Source organism: Lepus europaeus, chromosome 18, assembly GCF_033115175.1.
Source record: "Lepus europaeus isolate LE1 chromosome 18, mLepTim1.pri, whole genome shotgun sequence".
NCBI lineage: Eukaryota > Metazoa > Chordata > Mammalia > Lagomorpha > Leporidae > Lepus > Lepus europaeus.
The window spans coordinates 4,569,606-4,588,503 of record NC_084844.1 but is presented as its reverse complement, the minus strand read 5'-3'; the positions used below and the strand labels follow the sequence as shown (position 1 = coordinate 4,588,503).

General features: G+C 56.8%; 1 protein-coding gene and 1 non-coding gene across 3 annotated transcripts in view; one reads left to right on the top strand and one right to left on the bottom strand.

Annotated features, from left to right (window-relative positions):
• RNF157 (ring finger protein 157) overlaps positions 1–14,561 on the bottom strand; it is an 80,757-nt gene extending 66,196 nt beyond the window's left edge. For both annotated transcript variants that reach the window (XM_062216233.1, XM_062216234.1), the window contains exon 1: positions 14,474–14,561. In XM_062216233.1, the coding sequence (XP_062072217.1) occupies positions 14,474–14,561 (88 nt within the window). The remainder of the gene's footprint in view (positions 1–14,473) is intronic.
• LOC133747411 (small nucleolar RNA SNORD86) lies at positions 6,295–6,375 on the top strand. Its single transcript, XR_009864361.1, has one exon. It is a non-coding gene; the product is annotated as a small nucleolar RNA SNORD86 (small nucleolar RNA).
• Positions 14,562–18,898: the final 4,337 nt, after the last annotated feature.

The window sequence follows — 18,898 nt, the reverse complement described above, 5'->3', positions numbered from 1 at the left end:
TGGACGTCGGGATCATTCCCGGTGTTTCTGGCTACTGGGAGCAATGCTGCCATGAAGAACCGCGTGCATGTCTGCTTCTAGACATTCCCTCTCTCTTCTGAACGGATCACAGACGCGGAAGTGCTGGGTGAGGTCGAGACTGCCCAGCCCTGTCCAAACTGGCCGTGCCATTCCACATTCCCCTCGGCGACTCCCAGGGATTCTTCTGTGTTCTTGTCAACATTTGTTGGTATTTTTAAAAATTTCTAACTATTTTCATTTTATTTGAGAGAGAGAGAGAGAGAGAGAGAGAGGAGAAAGCGAGGAAAGAGATCTTTCATCTGCGGCTCACTCCCCAAACGCCTGGACCCAGGAACTCCACCTCGCTCTCCTGCGTGGGTGGCAGGAACCCAAGTTCTTCAGCCATCATCTGCTGCCCCCCAGGCACATCAGCAGGAAGCTGGGTTGGAAACGGAGAGACTGACCCTAGGACCCATCACTATGGGACGTTGGCATCACAGCAGCACCTGACCTTGCTGTGCCACAACGCTCGTCCCAGGACCCGAGGACCTGAGCCACCAGGGCTGCCTCCCAGGGCACGCAGTAGCAGGAAGTGGACCCCAGACCTGAACCAGGCACCCTGATATGGGATGTGGGGGTCCCAGGAGGTGCCCCAACCGCTGCACCAGAATCCCAGCTCAGCACGCTGGAATTCTTTACTTCAGCGTCCCGGTCAGCAGAAGCGGACCAACAGCACATTATCATTGTGTCGCCGAAACTGCCGATGCTGAGAGCCGCTGCACGTCCTGTTAGCCACTCCTGGATCTTTTCTGGTGAAATGCCTGTTTAACTCTTGTCCATTTTTAAATTGGGCTGTCTTCTTAGCAGAGTTGTAAGAATTTTTGATTGGCCGGCGCCGTGGCTTAACAGGCTAATCCTCCGCCTAGCGGCGCCGGCACACCGGGTTCTAGTCCAGGTTGGGGTGCCGGATTCTATCCCAGTTGCCCCTCTTCCAGGCCAGCTCTCTGCTGTGGCCCGGGAGTGCAGTGGAGGATGGCCCAGGTGCTTGGGCCCTGCACCCCGTGGGAGACCGGGAGAAGCACCTGGCTCCTGGCTTCGGATCAGCGCGGTGCGCCGGCCGCAGCGGCCATTGGAGGGTGAACCAACGGCAAAAAAGGAAGACCTTTCTCTCTGTCTCTCTCTCTCACTATCCACTCTGCCTGTCAAAAAAAAAAAGAATTTTTGATATATTCTAGATACAAATCCTTCATTTATAAACGTTTTTGGTTTTGATCTGTAAACACTTCGAGGAGGTGGCCTGCCTGTTCATTTTATTGTCTTTTGAAGCACAGATATTTTTAATTTGAAGAAATCCAACTTGTCATGTTTCACCTGTATGAACTGTGCTTCCAGGTCATGTCTGAGAACTCCCTGACCAGTCCTAATCAAATAAATGTCTCCTCCCACGTCTTCTTCTGGGGGTTTTAGTTTTAATTCTTGCATTTAGGTCCACGGTCCATGTTTTTTAAAGAGCTTTATTGAGACATAAGTTACATGGCATACAACCTGCCTATCTCGAGTGCACAGCCCAGCGGTTGCCGGTTTATCCACCGTTACGTAACCGTTCACCACTATCTAATTTTAGAACAATTTCATTACCTTAAAAAGAAACCCATTAGCAGTCACCTCATTTCCTCCTCTCCCCCGTCGCTGGCAGCCTCTAATCCACTTTGTCTCTGTGGACTTTCCTCTACTGGACATTTCATATAAATGGGATTATACCATAGATGGCCGCCTGCACCTGGCTTCTTTCACTGAGCAAAATGTTTGCAAGATTCACCCAAGCACGGTAGCACGATCAGTTCTTCATTTTTTTTTGACTGATGAACAACGTATCATTACACGGATTTACCACATTTTATTCTTTGTGCCACCTGTCAGCTGCAGGCATCTGAGTTATCGCCACCTTTTAGCTACTATGGACATTCACACACACGTTTGTCAGCTTTTGGGGAGTGGCACTGCCGAGTCACACAACCGGGCACTTGACGTGCCGTCAGTGGTGCTCAGCGGCCGCACCACTTTACATTCCCCTCCGCAGGCCACGACGGATCCATTTCTCTGTGTCGTTGCCAACACCTGTCACCGTTGTACTTGTGATCACAGCCAACCAAGTGGGCTCTAACTGTAATTTTGATCGGTTGTTTCCCGGTTGGCTAATGACACTATGCATCTTTTCATATGCTTATTGTCCACTGTACACCTGTTCTGGGAAACATCTATGCAGGCCCTTTGCCCCACCCTTTTTTTTTGACAGACAGAGTGGACAGTGAGAGAAAGAGACAGAGAGAAAGGTCTTCCTTCCGTTGTTTCACCCCCCAAGTGGCTGCTACGGCCAGCACACTCTGTCAATCCAAAGCCAGGAGCCAGGTGCTTCTCCTGGTCTCCCATGCGGGAGCAGGGGCCCAAGGACTTGGCCCATCCTCCACTGCCTTCCCAGGCCATAGCAGAGAGCTGGCCTGGAAGAGGAGCAACCGGGATAGAATCTGGGTGCTGGCGCTGCAGGCGGAGGATTAGCCAAGTGAACCGCGGCGCTGGCCCTTTTTTTAATTGGGTTGTTTTTATATTGAGTTTTGAGAGCTCTTCATATGTTCTAGACACAAATCTCTCATCATGTGCATGATTTGCGAACGTGTTCTCCCAATTTCTGAGTGGCCTTTTCTCTCTGTGGCCCACGTGGAGTTAATTTTGGTGATGTGACAAAAGAGTTTGCATTTTTTTCTTGTTAATAGTCAGTTGTCCCAGAGGTGTCTTGGCACTTTCGTCAAAGTCAGCTGACAATAAATAAAAGGATTTATTTCTAGCCTGTAATTCTGTTCTACTATATTTTGTTATAAACTAAAAATACCGTACTGTTTTGATTACTGTGGCTTTATAGTTTTTAGAATAGAGTAGCAAAAAATCCCCCAACTTTGTTCTTTTTCAAACTTTTTTTGGATATTCTACATCCTTTGCAGGTCCACACAAATTCTAGGACCACCTGGCCAATTTCTGCAAAACATCCTGCCGGGATTTCGACATGGAATGCACTCAATTTTTAATCAGTCTGCAGGACACTACCTCTTGACAAACGGAGTCTAGCAGAGGCAGGCCCCTAGCACAGCAGTTAGCAAACCGCTCGGGACACCCATGTTCCGTATCAGAGCACCAGGGTTTGAGTCCCATCTCCACTCCAGTCCCAGCTCCCCGCTAATGTGCCCCCTGGAGGCGGCAGGGATGCACAGGTAGTGGGGCTGCCACATGGAGCCCCAGATCAAGTCTGGCTTCTGGGTTCAGCCTGGCCTAGTCCGGCTATTTGAGGATTATTTTTTAAAACATTTATCTATTTTATTTGAAAGGCAGAGTCATAGAGAAGCAGAGACAGAGAGAGACAGAGAGGGAGGTCTTCCATCCGCTGGTTCACTCCCCAGATGGCCACAACAGCCAGAACTGCGCCAATCTGAAGCCAGGAGCCAGGAGCCTCCTCCAGGTCTCCTACTTGGGTGCAGGGGCCCAAGCACTTGGGCCATCTTCTACTGCTTTTCCCAGGCCACAGCAGAGAGCTGGATCAGAAGTGGAGCAGCCGGGACTCCAGCCAGCACGCACACATGGGATGCTGGCACTGCAGGCAGCGAGCGGCCTGACCCACTATGCCACAGTGTCGGCCCCTATTTGAGGACTGAACCTGTGGATGGAAGTACTCTCTCTGCATTTCAAATAAATAAGCAGATTAAAAATATTATCTTGTAATCAATGAGCATGAAAAGTTTGCATTATTTAGTTTTTAAAATTTCTTTGAAGCTTCAATTTTCACAATATTTTGCAATTTTCAGTGCATCAGTCTTATACTTCTTTTTTTAAGTTTACTCATGAGAATTTTATTATTTTTTGATGCTATTAGGGATGAAAACATTTTTATAATCTCATCCTCAGATTATTGCTTGTGTTTAAAAATACAATTGATATTTGTATGCTGTTCTTGTATCTGCAACCTACCTAATTTATTAGTTGTAGGGGTTTGTGTGTGTGTGTGTGTGTGTGTGGAATTCTTGGTATTTCCTACAGAAGGAACATGCCATCTGTGAATAAACATGGTCTTACTTATCACTTTACAAGCCGGATGCCTTACAATTTTTTAAAGTCCTTATTGTGCTAGTTAGGCTCTTCAGTCCAAACACCCAGGGGCGGAAGCAGACATCCTCGCCCCGCCCCTGGTATTATCAGGAAGGCACCCATGCTTCACAGGGAATACAACGCTCTTCGCGGATACCCGTCACAGAGACGTCACAGAGGAGCTCCTTCCTGTCCCCAGTGTGGTGGAGTTCCCACGCCCATGGATGCTGGATTCTGTCAAACGTCTTGTCTCATCTTTGAGATGATCATATGCTTTCATTCTTCTATTAATATGGCACATTAACACTGGCTGATGTTCAGGTCAACCTTGCATTAAACCATCCTTGCTTTCCTGTGATAGATCTCACTTGGTTATGGAATACTCTAGATTTAAAAACATTCTTTTATTTGTTTGAGAGGCAAAGAGAGAGGGGAAGACAGACAGAGACAGAGAGAGGATACTCCCATCTGCTGGTTCACCCCCAGACGCCAGCAACAATGAGGGGACTGAAGTCAGGAGCCAGGAACTCAGTCTCCATCTCCCATGTGGGTCACAAGGATCCAAGTGCTTGGACCACCACCTGCTGCCTCCCAGGGTCTGAATTAGAAGGAAGCTGGAATTTAAAGCAGAGCCAGGACTTGAGCCCAGACTCCCCAGTGTGGGACACCGGTATCCTACGTGGCAGTTTAACTGCTAGCCCACACACCGGATCTTTGCTTTTTATTTTTGACAGGCAGAGTGGACAGTGAGAGAGACAGAAAGGTCTTCCTTTTGCTGTTGGTTCACCCCCCAATGGCCGCTGCGGCCGGCGCACGGCGCTGATCCAAAGGCAGGAGCCAGGTGCTTATCCTGGTCTCCCATGGGGTGCAGGGCCCAAGCACTTGGGCCATCCTCCACTGCACTCCCGGGCCACAACAGAGAGCTGGACTGGAAGAGGGGCAACCGGGACAGAATCCGGCGCCCCAACTGGGACTAGAACCCAGTGTGCCAGCGCCGCAAGGCAGAGGATTAGCCTATTGAGCCGTGGCGCCGGCCCCACACATCAGATCTTACTCTGCATCCTTATTTCTGTAGGCTTATCTCTGACACTAAATGATAAGCACTGAAATTTTGGAAGGAGTATTATTTTTAGACAACGATTTTTAAGAACTATGTAATTTGAAATTTTGTTTCACATGTTCACAGAACAAGAACTCATTCAGCAGCTCAAAACTCAAGTTTAGCACCTAGTTCCCAAGAATAATTAAGATTGTTAAGTTTTATACGTCAGGGTCGGTGTTGAGGCACAGCGGGTCAAGCTGCTGCTAGCGACACCAACATCAGAGCGCTGGTTCGAGTCCAGGCTGCTCTGCTTCTGATCCAGCTCCCTGCTGGCCTGGGAAGGCAGTGGAAGATGCCCAAGTGCTTGGGCCCCTGCCAGCCACGTGGGAGACCCCCAGTGGAGTTCTGGGCTCCTGGCTGTGACCTGAACCAACGGCTGTTCCAGCTACTTGGGGCCTAAAGCAGCAGATGTAAGATCAATCGCTCTCGCTCTCGCTCTCTCTCTGCCCCTCCACCTTCTGCCTTTCATATAAACAAAGAAATCTTTTTAAAAGTTTAGTATGTGAACTTGGCTAGGCTAGGGTGCCCAGTGTCTATCTAGATCAGGGACTCTGGGGGTCAGCGTCCGTATCTGCGGACTTCAGGGTAAGGAGACGACCTCGGACCACGTGGAGTAGGCCTCATTCAATCATCCATAGGCACGGAGAGCAACAACTTCCCGGTGGGGAAGGATTCTGCCTTGAGACCGTGATGCACAGACCCTAGCTGAGCGTCCAGACTGCTAACCTGCCCGCCTCCTCACACACGCGCTGGCCCCTCGGAGTGAACCGCTCCGCGCGGCTCTCACCGACCCAGCCAAGCAGCTCACGTCATTCACACTTCCTTCTACGGCCCAGGTCGTCCTGACAGAGGCAGCCAGTTCCAGGGTTTCTGTCCCTGCTCACCTTAGGCACCAAAATCACGGAGCAGCTTGTCAGTCGGGCTCTGTGTACTGTGCCTACTTAATGCGGTGCTCAGTGATGTACATTAATGGTAACTAAAAGGAGAAAAGAGATGCCAGGGAGTAAAAGACAAAGTCACTGTATGAGGACCTCAGAGTCCCTGGAGGTTGGGACACAATCACTCACAGTGATGGCCGCCCAGGGCTCCCCGACCCACGCAGGCCTCTGCCGGGGGTGACGCCAGTCCTGGTGTCAATGATTCCACGGCCCAGCAAAGGGACCAAATATCCAGAGCCCTGAAGACACGGGTGACACAGCCACACGCAGACTCAGCTCCCACTCCACCTCCACTGGCCAGCAAGGGCCAAGCACAAAGGCTGCGCCGCCTGACGCCTGGCAAACGACGCATTGCTTCTCCGAGGGACCCACGACTGTGTTGGGCAGAAACTTCCAGAACAAGCTGCGGAGTGGCTGTGTCCCTGTGAGCCTGGAGAGAGTCCGGGGGCTCGGGAGGAGCCTGCCTCAGGAGGTGGCCGCTGAGACCAGAGCTGTCCCGGCCGCGCTCGCCCTGGCAAGCACCTTGGAGGAGCGCGAGGAGGCGCGGGAAACCCAAGCCCAAGAAAAGGCGACAGCCCCGGGAGGCTCCTCGAGGACAGAACCGGAGAACCGCCCGTCTCCTCCTCCAAACCCAAGAAAAAGGAGGAGTTGGTTAGCAGTGATCTGCAGGGGCGGGGCAGTGTGAGCCCCCGAGGAAGGGACCCTCGGCCCGGGAGGAAGTGGCCGCGGTGCAGCAGGAAGGTCCCCGAGAGAAAGGAAATTCTGTTCCCAGGAGAAGCCGTCCGCGGTGGCCCTGAGGCGGTGCTGCCAGCGAGAGCCCGGCCGAGAGACAGCAGCGGCTCCACGAGCATCCCGGGAAGAGCCGCACAGATGCTCCTGGGGGAGGCTACCGCAGCCACCCTTCCCAGCCATGTCCTCACCCCAGTAAAAACAAACTACACCCACACACGCACACACACGCACATGCACACACACGCGCACACATGCACACACGCACGCGCACACACATACGCACATACACGCGCACACACCGCACACACACATGCGCACACACATGCACACACACATACACACGCACGCACGTGCACACACGTGCACACATGCACACACCAAGAAGTAAAACTGGGTCTGGTGTGTGGCACAGCAGATTGGGCTGCCCACGGCCAGTCCATGTCCCGGCTCCTCCTGTTCGGACCCAGGCCCCTGTTACTGTGCCTGGGGAAGCAGCAGAAGGTGGCCCAAGTGGTTGGGCCCTGCACCCACGTGGGAGACCTGGATCCTGGCTGTAGCTTGGCCCAGCCCCAGCCACGGCAGCCATTTGGGTAACGAACCTGCGGATGGAAGATCTCCCTCTCTCTGTCTCTCCCTCTCTCTCTAATTCTGCTTTAAAAAAATATTATTTTAAAAATAAATAAAAAATTTAAAGAAGAAATGAAACCAGTCTGTTCTCAACAAAGTATAAATAAAGACTTATTTGATTGATGTGTCTGCTGCGAGGCTAAATGCCCACCCCCTCAGTAGCATTCTGAATTTCTCTAAGAGGCTTACGTCTCATGACTTCAGAAAAACAAATGATTCCTGTTTTCCAGTTTGCTAAGATACCGTGAGTCTTACAGAGAGCTCCTGGGAATGAGTATTGTGAATAAACCAGGCCTGGATTTCAAACCGTTGATGCCACAACAGAGTGACCTTCGAATTCTGCTCTCCACTAACTCCTTACAGCAGGCACAGAAACAGACAAGGGGCTGAGTTGTTTACATGAATCAGATTTCGTTATAGAGTGCCGATTCCTTTCTGGATAGAGCGGAGAGGTCAATGTCCCTGATCGACATGGACGTGCCTGCTGGGAAGCAGAGCCATGTCTCTGCTGGACAAACGGATGGACGTGGGCACTGAAAGCAGCAAAGGCCTCCAGACAAGGATCAGAAGCACGGATGGTCTCTGGCTCCAAAGTGCAAAGGCAGGAGGGCCGGCATTGAGCCCAGCGGTCAGGCTGCCCGCGCCCCACGTCTGAGCAGCTGGGTGCCATACCTGGGCCTGGCTCCTGACCCCAGCCTCCTGACAACGCAGACCCCCAGGAGGCAGCAGTGTTGACTCAGGTGGGTTCCAACCACCCACGTATGAGACCTGGATTGTGTTCCTGGCTCTGTGCCCTGGCCTGGCCCAAGCCTGGCCTTTGCAGGCATTTGCAGAGTGAGCCAGGAGCGAGCCAAATGATGGGACTGCTGTCTCTCCCTCTTGCCTTTCTACCTCTCAAATAAATAAACAGAAGATTTTAAATTACAAAGGCACAACCAAATGCAGAGCTATAAATTGCTCTCTATGCTAATGCAGAAATACTAAACTCCTCCCATAACTTCTGTTACTTAAATGATTAATAATCATACATTCATTAAAGCTAAAAATCATCTAAGAACACAAGTTTACCATTGTTCATTGCTGCATTCTTTGTAATAACAAAATACTGCAAAGAAATTCAAATACTCATCAAGAGACTACGTATGGGGCCAGCACTGTGGCGTAGGGGGTAAAGCTGCCACCTACAGTGCCGGCATCCCATGTGTGCGCCGGTTCAAGACCTGGCTACTCCACTTCCGATCCAGCTCTCTGCTACGGCCTTAAAAAGCAGGAGAGGATGGCCCAAGTCCTTGAGCCCCTGTGCCCACATGGGAGACCCAGAGGAAGCTCCTGGCTTCAGATCAGCACAGCTCTGGACATGCAGCCATCTGGGGAGTGAACCAGCGGATGGAAAACTCTCTCTCATTATCTGTCTCTCTGCCTCTGCCTCTCTGTAACTCTGCCTTTCGAATAAATAAATAAATCTTAAAAAGAGAGACTGTAAAAACATAGCGGCACACGCACAGAACATAACACAGTCGTTAAGAGGAGCACCTGAACTCGCCAGCGTGGAGGTAACGTACAAGCAGCACCAGTGACTCTGAAATGAAAGGAACAAGGTGTAGGCGTTAAATGGCGCACTGTGCCGTCGTCAGGCAAGGGACGCCAGGAGAATCCCAAGGAAACTCAGCGTCTACACAGGGGTGTGGGCTCAGGGTACCGGGTGTGAGAGCGAGACTTTCACCGGGGCTGGTGCCGCGGCTCACTAGGCTAATCCTCCACCTGCGGTGCCAGCACCCCAGGTTCTAGTCCCTGTCGGGGCGCCGGTTCTGTCCCAGTTGCCCCTCTTCCAGGCCAGCTCTCTGCTGTGGCCCAGGAAGGCAGTGGAGGATGGCCCAAGTGCTTGGGCCCTGCACCCGCATGGGAGACCAGGAGAAGTACCTGGCTCCTGGCTTTGGATTGGCACAGCACGCCGGCAGCAGTGGCCATTTGGGGGTGAACCAACAGAAGGAAGACCTTTCTCTCTGTCTCTCTAACTCTGTCTGTCAAAAAAAAAAAAAAAAAAAAAAGACTTTCACTGGAAACCTTTGCAGTTCTTTGAGGTGTTGAACCATGTGACTAACTTCTTCAAAAAACAAACAATTCTAAATAGCCACCCACTTCTATTACAACAAATGGGGGGAAATACAAATCAAAGCCCCAGTATGTTCTCAAAAATATTTAAATGTTTCAAGTTCTATGTGTGTACCAAAACGAGTTTCAGTGTGGGGCTGACGTGGGTGGCAGGTAAGAACCTGCAATGCCAGCATCTCGTACGGGTGCCAGATGAGCCCCGGCTGCTCCACTTCTTCTTCTTCTTCTTTTCTTAATTTATTTGAAAGGTGGAGTTAGAGACAGAGGCAGAGAGAGAGGTCTTCCATCTGCTGGTTCACTCCCCAGATGGCTGCAATGGCTGGAGATGCCCTGGTCCAGCGATCCAGGAGACAGGAGCTTCTTGCAGGTCTCCCACGTGGGTGCAGGGGCCCAAGGACTTGGGCCATCTTCTTCTGCTTTTCCAGGCCACAGCAGAGAGCTGGATCAGAAGTGGAGCAGCCAGGACTCCAACTGGTGCCCATATGGGATGCCAGCACTGCAGGTGGCAGCTTTAAGAACTATGCTATAGCACCGGCCCCAAGGCTGCTCACTTCTGACCCAGCTCCCTGCTAATGGCCTGGGAAAAACAGAAGAAGATGCCCTAAATGCCTGGGCCCCTGCCACCCACGTGGGAGATCTAGAAGAAGCTCCTGGCTCCTGGCTTTGGCTAGATTAGCCATATGGGGAGTAAAGCAGTGGATGGAAGATCTCCCTCTCCCTCCCTCCCTCCCTCTCTCTCTCTCTGTAAAGCAGTGGGTGGAAGATCTCCCTCTCCCTCCCTCCCTCCCTCCCTCTCTCTTTCTCTCTCTATCTTTCCTCCTCTCTCTCTGTACCTCTACCTTTCAAATAAATAATTTTTTTAAAAAGTTCCAATGAAAAACACACACAGAGAAGATAAAGCAATTTCTGCTGGGCCCCAGGACCACCCTCAGAGGGACAGGTGACAGACCTCCAGAGGGTTCCGGGACCACCCTCAGAGGGACAGGTGACAGGCCTCCAGAGGGTTCCGGGACCACCCTCAGAGGGACAGGTGACAGGCCTCCAGAGGGCTCCGGGACCACCCTCAGAGGGACAGGTGACAGGCCTCCAGAGGGCTCCGGGACCACCCTCAGAGGGACAGGTGACAGGCCTCCAGAGGGTTCCGGGACCACCCTCAGAGGGACAGGTGACAGGCCTCCAGAGGGTTCCGGGACCACCCTCAGAGGGACAGGTGACAGGCCTCCAGAGGGTTCCGGGACCACCCTCAGAGGGACAGGTGACAGGCCTCCAGAGGGTTCCGGGACCACCCTCAGAGGGACAGGTGACAGGCCTCCAGAGGGTTCCGGGACCACCCTCAGAGGGACAGGTGACAGGCCTCCAGAGGGTTCCGGGACCACCCTCAGAGGGACAGGTGACAGGCCTCCAGAGGGTTCCGGGACCACCCTCAGAGGGACAGGTGACAGGCCTCCAGAGGGCTCCGGGACCACCCTCAGAGGGACAGGTGACAGGCCTCCAGAGGGCTCCGGGACCACCCTCAGAGGGACAGGTGACAGGCCTCCAGAGGGCTCCGGGACCACCCTCAGAGGGACAGGTGACAGGCCTCCAGAGGGTTCCGGGACCACCCTCAGAGGGACAGGTGACAGGCCTCCAGAGGGTTCCGGGACCACCCTCAGAGGGACAGGTGACAGGCCTCCAGAGGGTTCCGGGACCACCCTCAGAGGGACAGGTGACAGGCCTCCAGAGGGCTCCGGGACCACCCTCAGAGGGACAGGTGACAGACCTCCAGAGGGCCCCGGGACCACCCTCAGAGGGACAGGTGACAGACCTCCAGAGGGCCCCGGGACCACCCTCAGAGGGACAGGTGACAGACCTCCAGAGGGCTCCGGGACCACCCTCAGAGGGACAGGTGACAGACCTCCAGAGGGCTCCGGGACCACCCTCAGAGGGACAGGTGACAGACCTCCAGAGGGCTCCGGGACCACCCTCAGAGGGACAGGTGACAGACCTCCAGAGGGCTCCGGGACCACCCTCAGAGGGACAGGTGACAGACCTCCAGAGGGTTCCGGGACCACCCTCAGAGGGACAGGTGACAGACCTCCAGAGGGTTCCGGGACCACCCTCAGAGGGACAGGTGACAGAGCTCCAGAGGGTTCCCTCTGCATAGCACCCAGACTACACGCATGTCCCAGCAGTCACCTGGAGAGCGCGGACTGTGCTATTGGCTTTGTTCCACGGTCAGCACCCAGGACAAAGGCCACTCTGGTGCCTCCACAGCGACAGGCCCCTGAGCTGTGTTTCTGCCACGGAACAGTCCCCTATCAACAAATCATCAAGGACGAGTTCACGACCCAATTCCCTGCGAAAGCCCCAGGGGTAGATGTATGGTGAGAGCACTCTGGCTGGATGACCCCGGCCACACCAATGCCTTTCTCTGGGTCTCTGCTCATACCAGTGGGCGGGCAGCAAAGGTCTGAGACACTGAAGATCCAGGTCGCCTTAGAAACAGGGGGAGAGGCCGGCGCCGTGGCTCAACAGGCTAATCCTCCGCCTTGCGGCGCCAGCACACCGGGTTCTAGTCCCGGTCGGGGCACCGATCCTGTCCCGGTTGCCCCTCTTCCAGGCCAGCTCTCTGCTGTGGCCAGGGAGTGCAGTGGAGGATGGCCCAAGTGTTTGGGCTCTGCACCCCATGGGAGACCAGGAGAAGCACCTGGTTCCTGCCATCGGAACAGCGCGGTGCGCCGGCCGCAGCGCGCTACCGCGGCGGCCATTGGAGGGTGAACCAACGGCAAAAAGGAAGACCTTTCTCTCTGTCTCTCTCTCACTGTCCACTCTGCCTGTCAAAAAGAAAAAAAAAAAAAAAGAAAGAAACAGGGGGAGAGGGGAGACCTCTCCAGTCTGGAGGCCCCACGCAAGGTCACCCAACACACAAAGGCTGCTGACTGGGACGTGATGTTCCGATTCCTACTTTCTACATTTTACCGTCAACATAAATGACTTGGTCCACTCTCGGTAAAGAGGGTTCCCTCACGCGTAACCCCGACTGGAAATGAGTTACGGGGGCAGGTCCCTGGTGCAGCAGTTAAGGTGCTACTCGGAACGCCAGCATCCCCTGTGAGTCCCAGCTCCACTCCTGAACCCGGCTTCCTACTAACACACACTCGGGGAGGCCGAGCAGCTGGGTCCCAGCCCACCGTGTCCCACCACGTCCCTCCAGGATGGAGCTACAGGCTCCCGGCTGCAGCCTGGCCCAGCCCCAGCTGTTTGGGGCATTAGGGGGAGAGAACCAGAAGATGGAAGATCTCTCTCTCTCTCTCTCTTTCTCTTTCTCTCTCTCTCTCTTTCAAATAAGTGATTTTTAAAATGAGTTATAATTAGGGACCTTTTGAAAGACTGGCAGAGTGGAGAGGACTCGTTAAGCCGTGGGTACGGTCGGGTGTGTTAGTTAAGGGGAAGTGACAGCTGGGCCCTCTAGCCTTTGCTACCATCATACAAGATGCGCACTTGAACTCACATCCCCGGGGGAGAGCCTTCCAGAGGCTCAGCTCTGCCACCTCCCTCCCAAGGCAGCAAACTCTACCCAAAACGCCCAGCTCAGCAAACGGGCTCCAGACTCCGATCGATGAAAACCAAATGGTTTGAGAAAAAAAAAAACAAAACCACACACACACACACACACCACGGTTCCGCTGCGGATTTTTGTCAATTGAAACACAACAGGCAGGCCTTCTTCAGCCCCGACTCCACGCGGGTCCCCAGCTTCACCCGGCACCTCGCTCACACGGCGCTGGCACGCCCGTCTGCCTGCGGAGAGTCGCTCTGGCACAGCCACAGCAGGAAACACGGCTCTGGCATGCGCTGGGCGGGGAGGCAGCCTCACCTGGCAGGCGCTGGGCGCACTGCTGAGAAGCCAGCTCATCCCATTAGCAAGTCTTGATTGCACCCAAAGGAGAACGGGCCCGGCTCCAACTCCCATGCCTCACTGCAGGATCCCCCAAATCCCATCACATCCTAAGCCAAGGAGCTGCTGGGAGCCCCTCCCAATTACACACGAAAAGACCAGCAGCCGGGGCCCGCGCCGCGCTCTAACCCACTCAGCGCCTCCACCTCTGTGTGATGTCTCCCCTCTCCCCACCGCCAAAACTGACGACACAGCCCAAAACACAGCGCTTCTGTGCCTTCAACAAAAGCCCCTGTCCCCTCTGCAAAACCCAGGGGCGCAAAAGGACACTCCGAGGGGCCCTGACACTCGGCCACCCCAAACCTTCCCGTCCAAACACCGACCCGCCTCGTGACAGCCCCCCGCGCGCAGCCCGCACCCTCCCGAGGTGCGGGAAACCCGAGAAACCCAACGCTCGCTTCTCCGCAGGCCCCGGCTGCCGCAGCCCAGGGGCAGCACCCAGCGCAGGTGCCCAGAGGGAGCCCAGGCCCCGCGCGCCCTGAGCCCGGGGCAGCACCCGGCGCAGGTGCCCGGAGGGAGCCCAGGCCCCGCGCGCCCTGAGCCCGGGGCAGCACCCGGCGCAGGTGCCCGGAGGGAGCCCAGGCCCCGCGCGCCCTGAGCCCCCAAGGGCTGCGGGACCCGGCGGGGGGAGGGGGTGTCGCTGCGGGGCGGCCGCCGCATCCGCAGTCCCCGTCGCGGGCCACATCACGCCGGGGGCTGCTCACGTCCTCGGGCGCAGGGGCGCAGGGGCTTGGGGGTCCCGCCAGGCCCCTGGGGCAGCCCCCTCTGCTAATTCGCCCAGGGCCGGAGTGGGGGGAGGTCTCGGCCTTCCCCCCCGCCCCGCGAAGGGCGCTCCGGGGCGCCCCGGCCCCCCGCTCCGCGCCCCCACTCCCCTGGCCGCCCGCGCGCCCTCACCGGACTTGGGCGGGTAGCGGTACACGGAATTGGACGGGATGTCCACCTCCTCCACGCCCGCGTGCTGCCGGCTCGTCAGGGCCCCCATGGCGGCGGCGGCGGCGACGCTCGGCCCGGCCCGCCTCACCGCGCCTCTCCGCGCCCGGTGCGGGGGTCGCCTGCGGCCGCTGGGGCCGAGGCGCTGCGGCCGAGGCGGCGGGGAGCCCGCGGCGCAGCGCGCACCATCCTCTGCCCGGCACCGCGGCGGCGCCTCTGCCGAGGGGGCTGCGGGGCTGGGCCGGGGGCGCCGCCGCCTCGGGCCGCGTGATGTCAGCGGCGGCTCGCGCGCGGGGACCGCGGCGGCCCCGGCCAATGGCGAGGCGGGGCGGGAGCGCCCGCGCCGCGCGGGCCAACGGGCTGCGAGCTGCGGCAGGAGCCGGCGGCGCGCGCCCCGCGCGGGGCCGGGGCCGAGGGGGCTCGCGGCGGGGGGCTGCGCGGGGCCAGGCTCGCCGGGGCGCGCTGAGCGCGATGCGGCGCAGGGAGCCGCCGCTCCGGCGGCCCGGAGCTCGCTCGCCTTTGTCCCAGACCTCGGAAAGCGTCCGCCCCCGTGGCTGCCCGGCCCCACCCCTGGGCATCTGCGCGGTCAGCCGTGCACCACCGCGCACAGCCGGGCCCCGGGGAGAGGGGCTCCCGGGCCCCCACACCCACCCCCGCCCCGCGCCCGGGTCAGAGCGGTTCCAGGAGCTGCAGAGGTGCCCGCACCTGCGCCTCCCGCGCCCCGCCCAGTCCGCGTGCCGGGGGTCGGGAAGCCTGGCGGCCACTGCCCCCCGCGTGGGTCTCTCCAGAGCGCTCAGAGCTCTGCACGCGCCCTCGGACGGGCTCGTGTAGCCCCAAGTTAGGAGGGCGGCGACTCGAGATACGATCCAAACACTCGGGGCCCTGGACACTGACCAGGCCCGCGAGCCACGGAGGGCAGAAACAGCGGGCGGCTTGGGCGGGCCTGGACGTCACCCGGCAGCCTAATTACAGACACTTGCGTTTCCAGCCTTAGATTTCACTGGTGGGGCTGGTGTGTTCTTCCTTTTCTGAGCGGGTGCACTGACCCGCAGAAGTTGCGGGTGCTAGCACGGGGCCTCTGAGCCCTCTTGGTTGCGTTTGGACAGCGGCTTCGTGCGTGGAGCCCCGCTCTGCCCTGATGCTGTATCCAGAAGTGGCCGGCAGGCCTGGTGGTAACATCGCCTTGGCTTTGTCCGAGGTTCCCAGAGCGGCAGGAAGCCTTCCCTGGGGTTTGTATTGACTGAGGCTGAGGTGGGCCTGAGCTACGGGGCAAGCCCCTGCCACCGGGTCACCTCTCCCAGGCACCAGGGCGCCTGGCTCTAACCGCTAGGCTTCCAGGCCACCTTTGGGAGGAAGCTGGTATTGGAGGCTGCAGGTGAAAGACAGACATGGAGACCCCAGAACTTTGTTCTGCCTCAGCACTCGGTAAAAGGTTCCTCCCTCCCCTGTCTGAGTGTATCAGGGCCTGGGAGTCCCCTCTTCCTACCCAAGGACAGAGGAGGTCGCTGCTCAGTCCTTCTGCGGACGACAGGCCTCACGCCCACCTGCCCTGGCCCGGGGCACCGCACGCGCTATCAATATCCCGCCTCACGGGTACAGAAAGAAGGCGGTGAGCGCTGGGCTTTGAGTCGGACAAATCAAGAGTACGGCTTTGGACTAAGCCCTGGGAGTCTCTGTCTCAGTAAATCCACGTCTGGAAATAGCATGGCCCCACTGGGCTGTGGCAAAGATGCAGTAGGGTAGAGCCAAGAGGAGACCCGGAGTCGGGGGCCGGCCCTGTGGCGCAGCCGGTAAAGCCATCGCCTGCATGCCAGCACCCCATATGGGTGAGTCCTGGGTGCTCCACTTCCGATCCAGCTCCCTGCACCTGGGAGAGCAGCAGAAGATGGCTCAAGTCCCTGGGACCCTGCACCTGCGTGGGAGACCCGGAAGAAACTCCTGGCTCCTGGTTTCGGATCGGATCGGCTCAGCTCCAGCTGTTGCAGCCATCTGGGGAGTGAACCAGCGGATGGAAGACCTCTCTCTCTCTCTCTGTGCCTCTGCCTTTTAAATAAATAAATTAAAAAGTCTTTAAAAAACAAACAAACAGAAAAAGAAGTGACAGGGGCCAGCGTTCTGGCACAACAGGTTAAGCTGCCGCCTGTAACGCAGGATCCCATATGGGTGCCAGTTGGAGTCCTGGCTGCTCCACTTCCAAGTCAGCTCCCTGCTATTGCACCTGGGAAAGCAGCGGAGGATGGTCCAAATATTGGACCCCTGCCAACCACATCGGAGACCCGGATGGTGGATGGCGTTCCAGGCTCCTGGCTTTGGCCTGGCCCAGCCCCGGTTGTGGATGGCCATTTGGGAGAGTGAACCAGCAGATGGAAGATCTCTCTCTCTCTCTCTCTCTCTCTCTCTCTCTCTCCCTTTCTGTCTCTCCCTCTTTCTATATATGGTCAGAGTAGGGGAGATATGGAAGAGAAAGAGATAGAAGAGATAGGAGCTAGTTCAGAAAAACTTCGAGATCCAAGAGTCTTTCTGTGCAAGAATTTGGAGTCCCACAGTCTACAAAGTAATCCCCTGGTGTGACAGTTTGGAGAGAGAACCTCAGCCAGAGCCCAGAGCCGAGGCGAGAGCAGCAGCAGCTGAGCTGTTGGAGCAGCCAGCCCCGGAGGGGCCCAGGCCTGCACCCCCCTCTGCTCCTTCCTCGCCTCCACGTGGCTGTCTTGCCAGAGAGCTGGGCTGAGGACAGTGCCCGAGGGAGCGGATGGCCCAGAAGAGAGGAAAAATCCAGAAGTAGCTGCCGCCAGGAGAGCCGTAAAAATGCTTTTAAGTTGAGAACTGGCCTGGGGAGTGCGCAGAGCGTGCCTGCCGTGCCTCAGTCAGCTCGCAGCTTCCTCTCGGTCCCACACTGGGGAAAATCGCAGCAGAGAAACCCAGCGTGTAAGGTCTCGGGGGTCTCTTCTGAGCATCTGTGGAAGGCAGGGGGTGGTAAGCGCCAACTGTTGTATCCGGTGACAGCCCTTCTTCTCAACCCTGGGTCTCGGGGACAAAGGAAAAGTGTGGGACAACTCCTGGGTCAGCCGGGTCCTTGGAGCTTTGAACTTGGCTCATTTCGGCTGCCCTCACTGAGGCCTTCATGTGCTTGGCCACCTTGCGACGCACGCGCTCATGTCCACGGATCCCTGGCGCAGGCTGGAGCGGGCGAGCCTGCAGGTGGCAGTTGGCAGCCACTCGCTGGAGGCCACCGATCCCCAGGCAGCCGTGGAGGGGCGGAACCTGATGCCCCCGGAGAGCTGAGGGCGCAGGGACTGGGAGATGGGGGCCCCGGCTTTCCTGAGCGAGCTCCGGGAGATAGGGCCCAATCAGCCCTGGTCCCTCTCTCTCAGTCCTTGGCCTGTGGCCTCAGCGGACTAAAGCCAAAACCACCAGCAGTTTCACATCCTGCTGCAGATCCGCGGTGAGGCCGACGCCAACCGAGGGGTCGGATCCCAAATGCCTCGGGAGCCCGCACGCGGTTCCTCGGGCAACGCAAGGCTCTGTGCTCAGGAAAGGAACCCTGCCCGTTAGGAAGTCGGCGATCGGGCTCTCATACTTTGCTCCTCGTCCAATGTGAAGCCCTCATTGTCCGTCCCGTCCTCAGCTGTGGGCCCCTAACAAAGGAGAACTGTTCAGATGGCTGCAAATTTCAGCTGGGCTTGGAGCTTCCGACTCCGCTTTCAAGTGCAGAGCTAAATGAAAGGCGGCGACGTTTGCACCACGCAGGGTAGCGGGGGCCCGGGGTGGGGAGTGCAGCAGCAGCATCACCCCGGCGCCTCCCCTGCCCGCCCCTGGTTCCGGCCCCGCGGCCCAGGCGTCTGGCATCCGGAGGAATGACGTTATTCTGAGTTACCATCCGGGCTCCTGGTTTTGCTCATGGAAGACTCTTCTGTGCGTGCCCTTCTCACTCCTGCCTGCCAAGGTGAACCCCACTTGGCTGGGATCCTAGCAAGTGCATGGAGCCGCTGAGAGCCACAGCCTCTGGCGGCTCTTACTTCTAGAAGGCCTGTTGTGCGTGCGCTGTTTTCTGTGTAATTCATTCGGAGCTTCCATGCAGGCCGTCCCAGCCTTCAAAGGGCATCCTAGGGTTCTGGAGTCCAGCAGAGCAAGATTCGAAACCCAGCTCTTCCACCACTGGCTGTGTGTGCTGGGAGAGCTGCTAGCCTCTCTGAGCCTTGGGTTCTTCGTCTGTAAATGAGCAGGACAGCAGCAAAGAGCTGTTGAACATTAAGTTAGATCTGCCATGCAAAGCCCTGGCATCAGGCACACAACAGGTGCTCTACAGAACATACTTACAAAGATTTATTTGCTTCTTTGAAAAGCAGAGTTAAAGGGGCCGGTGCTGTGGCACAGTAGGCTAAGCCTCTG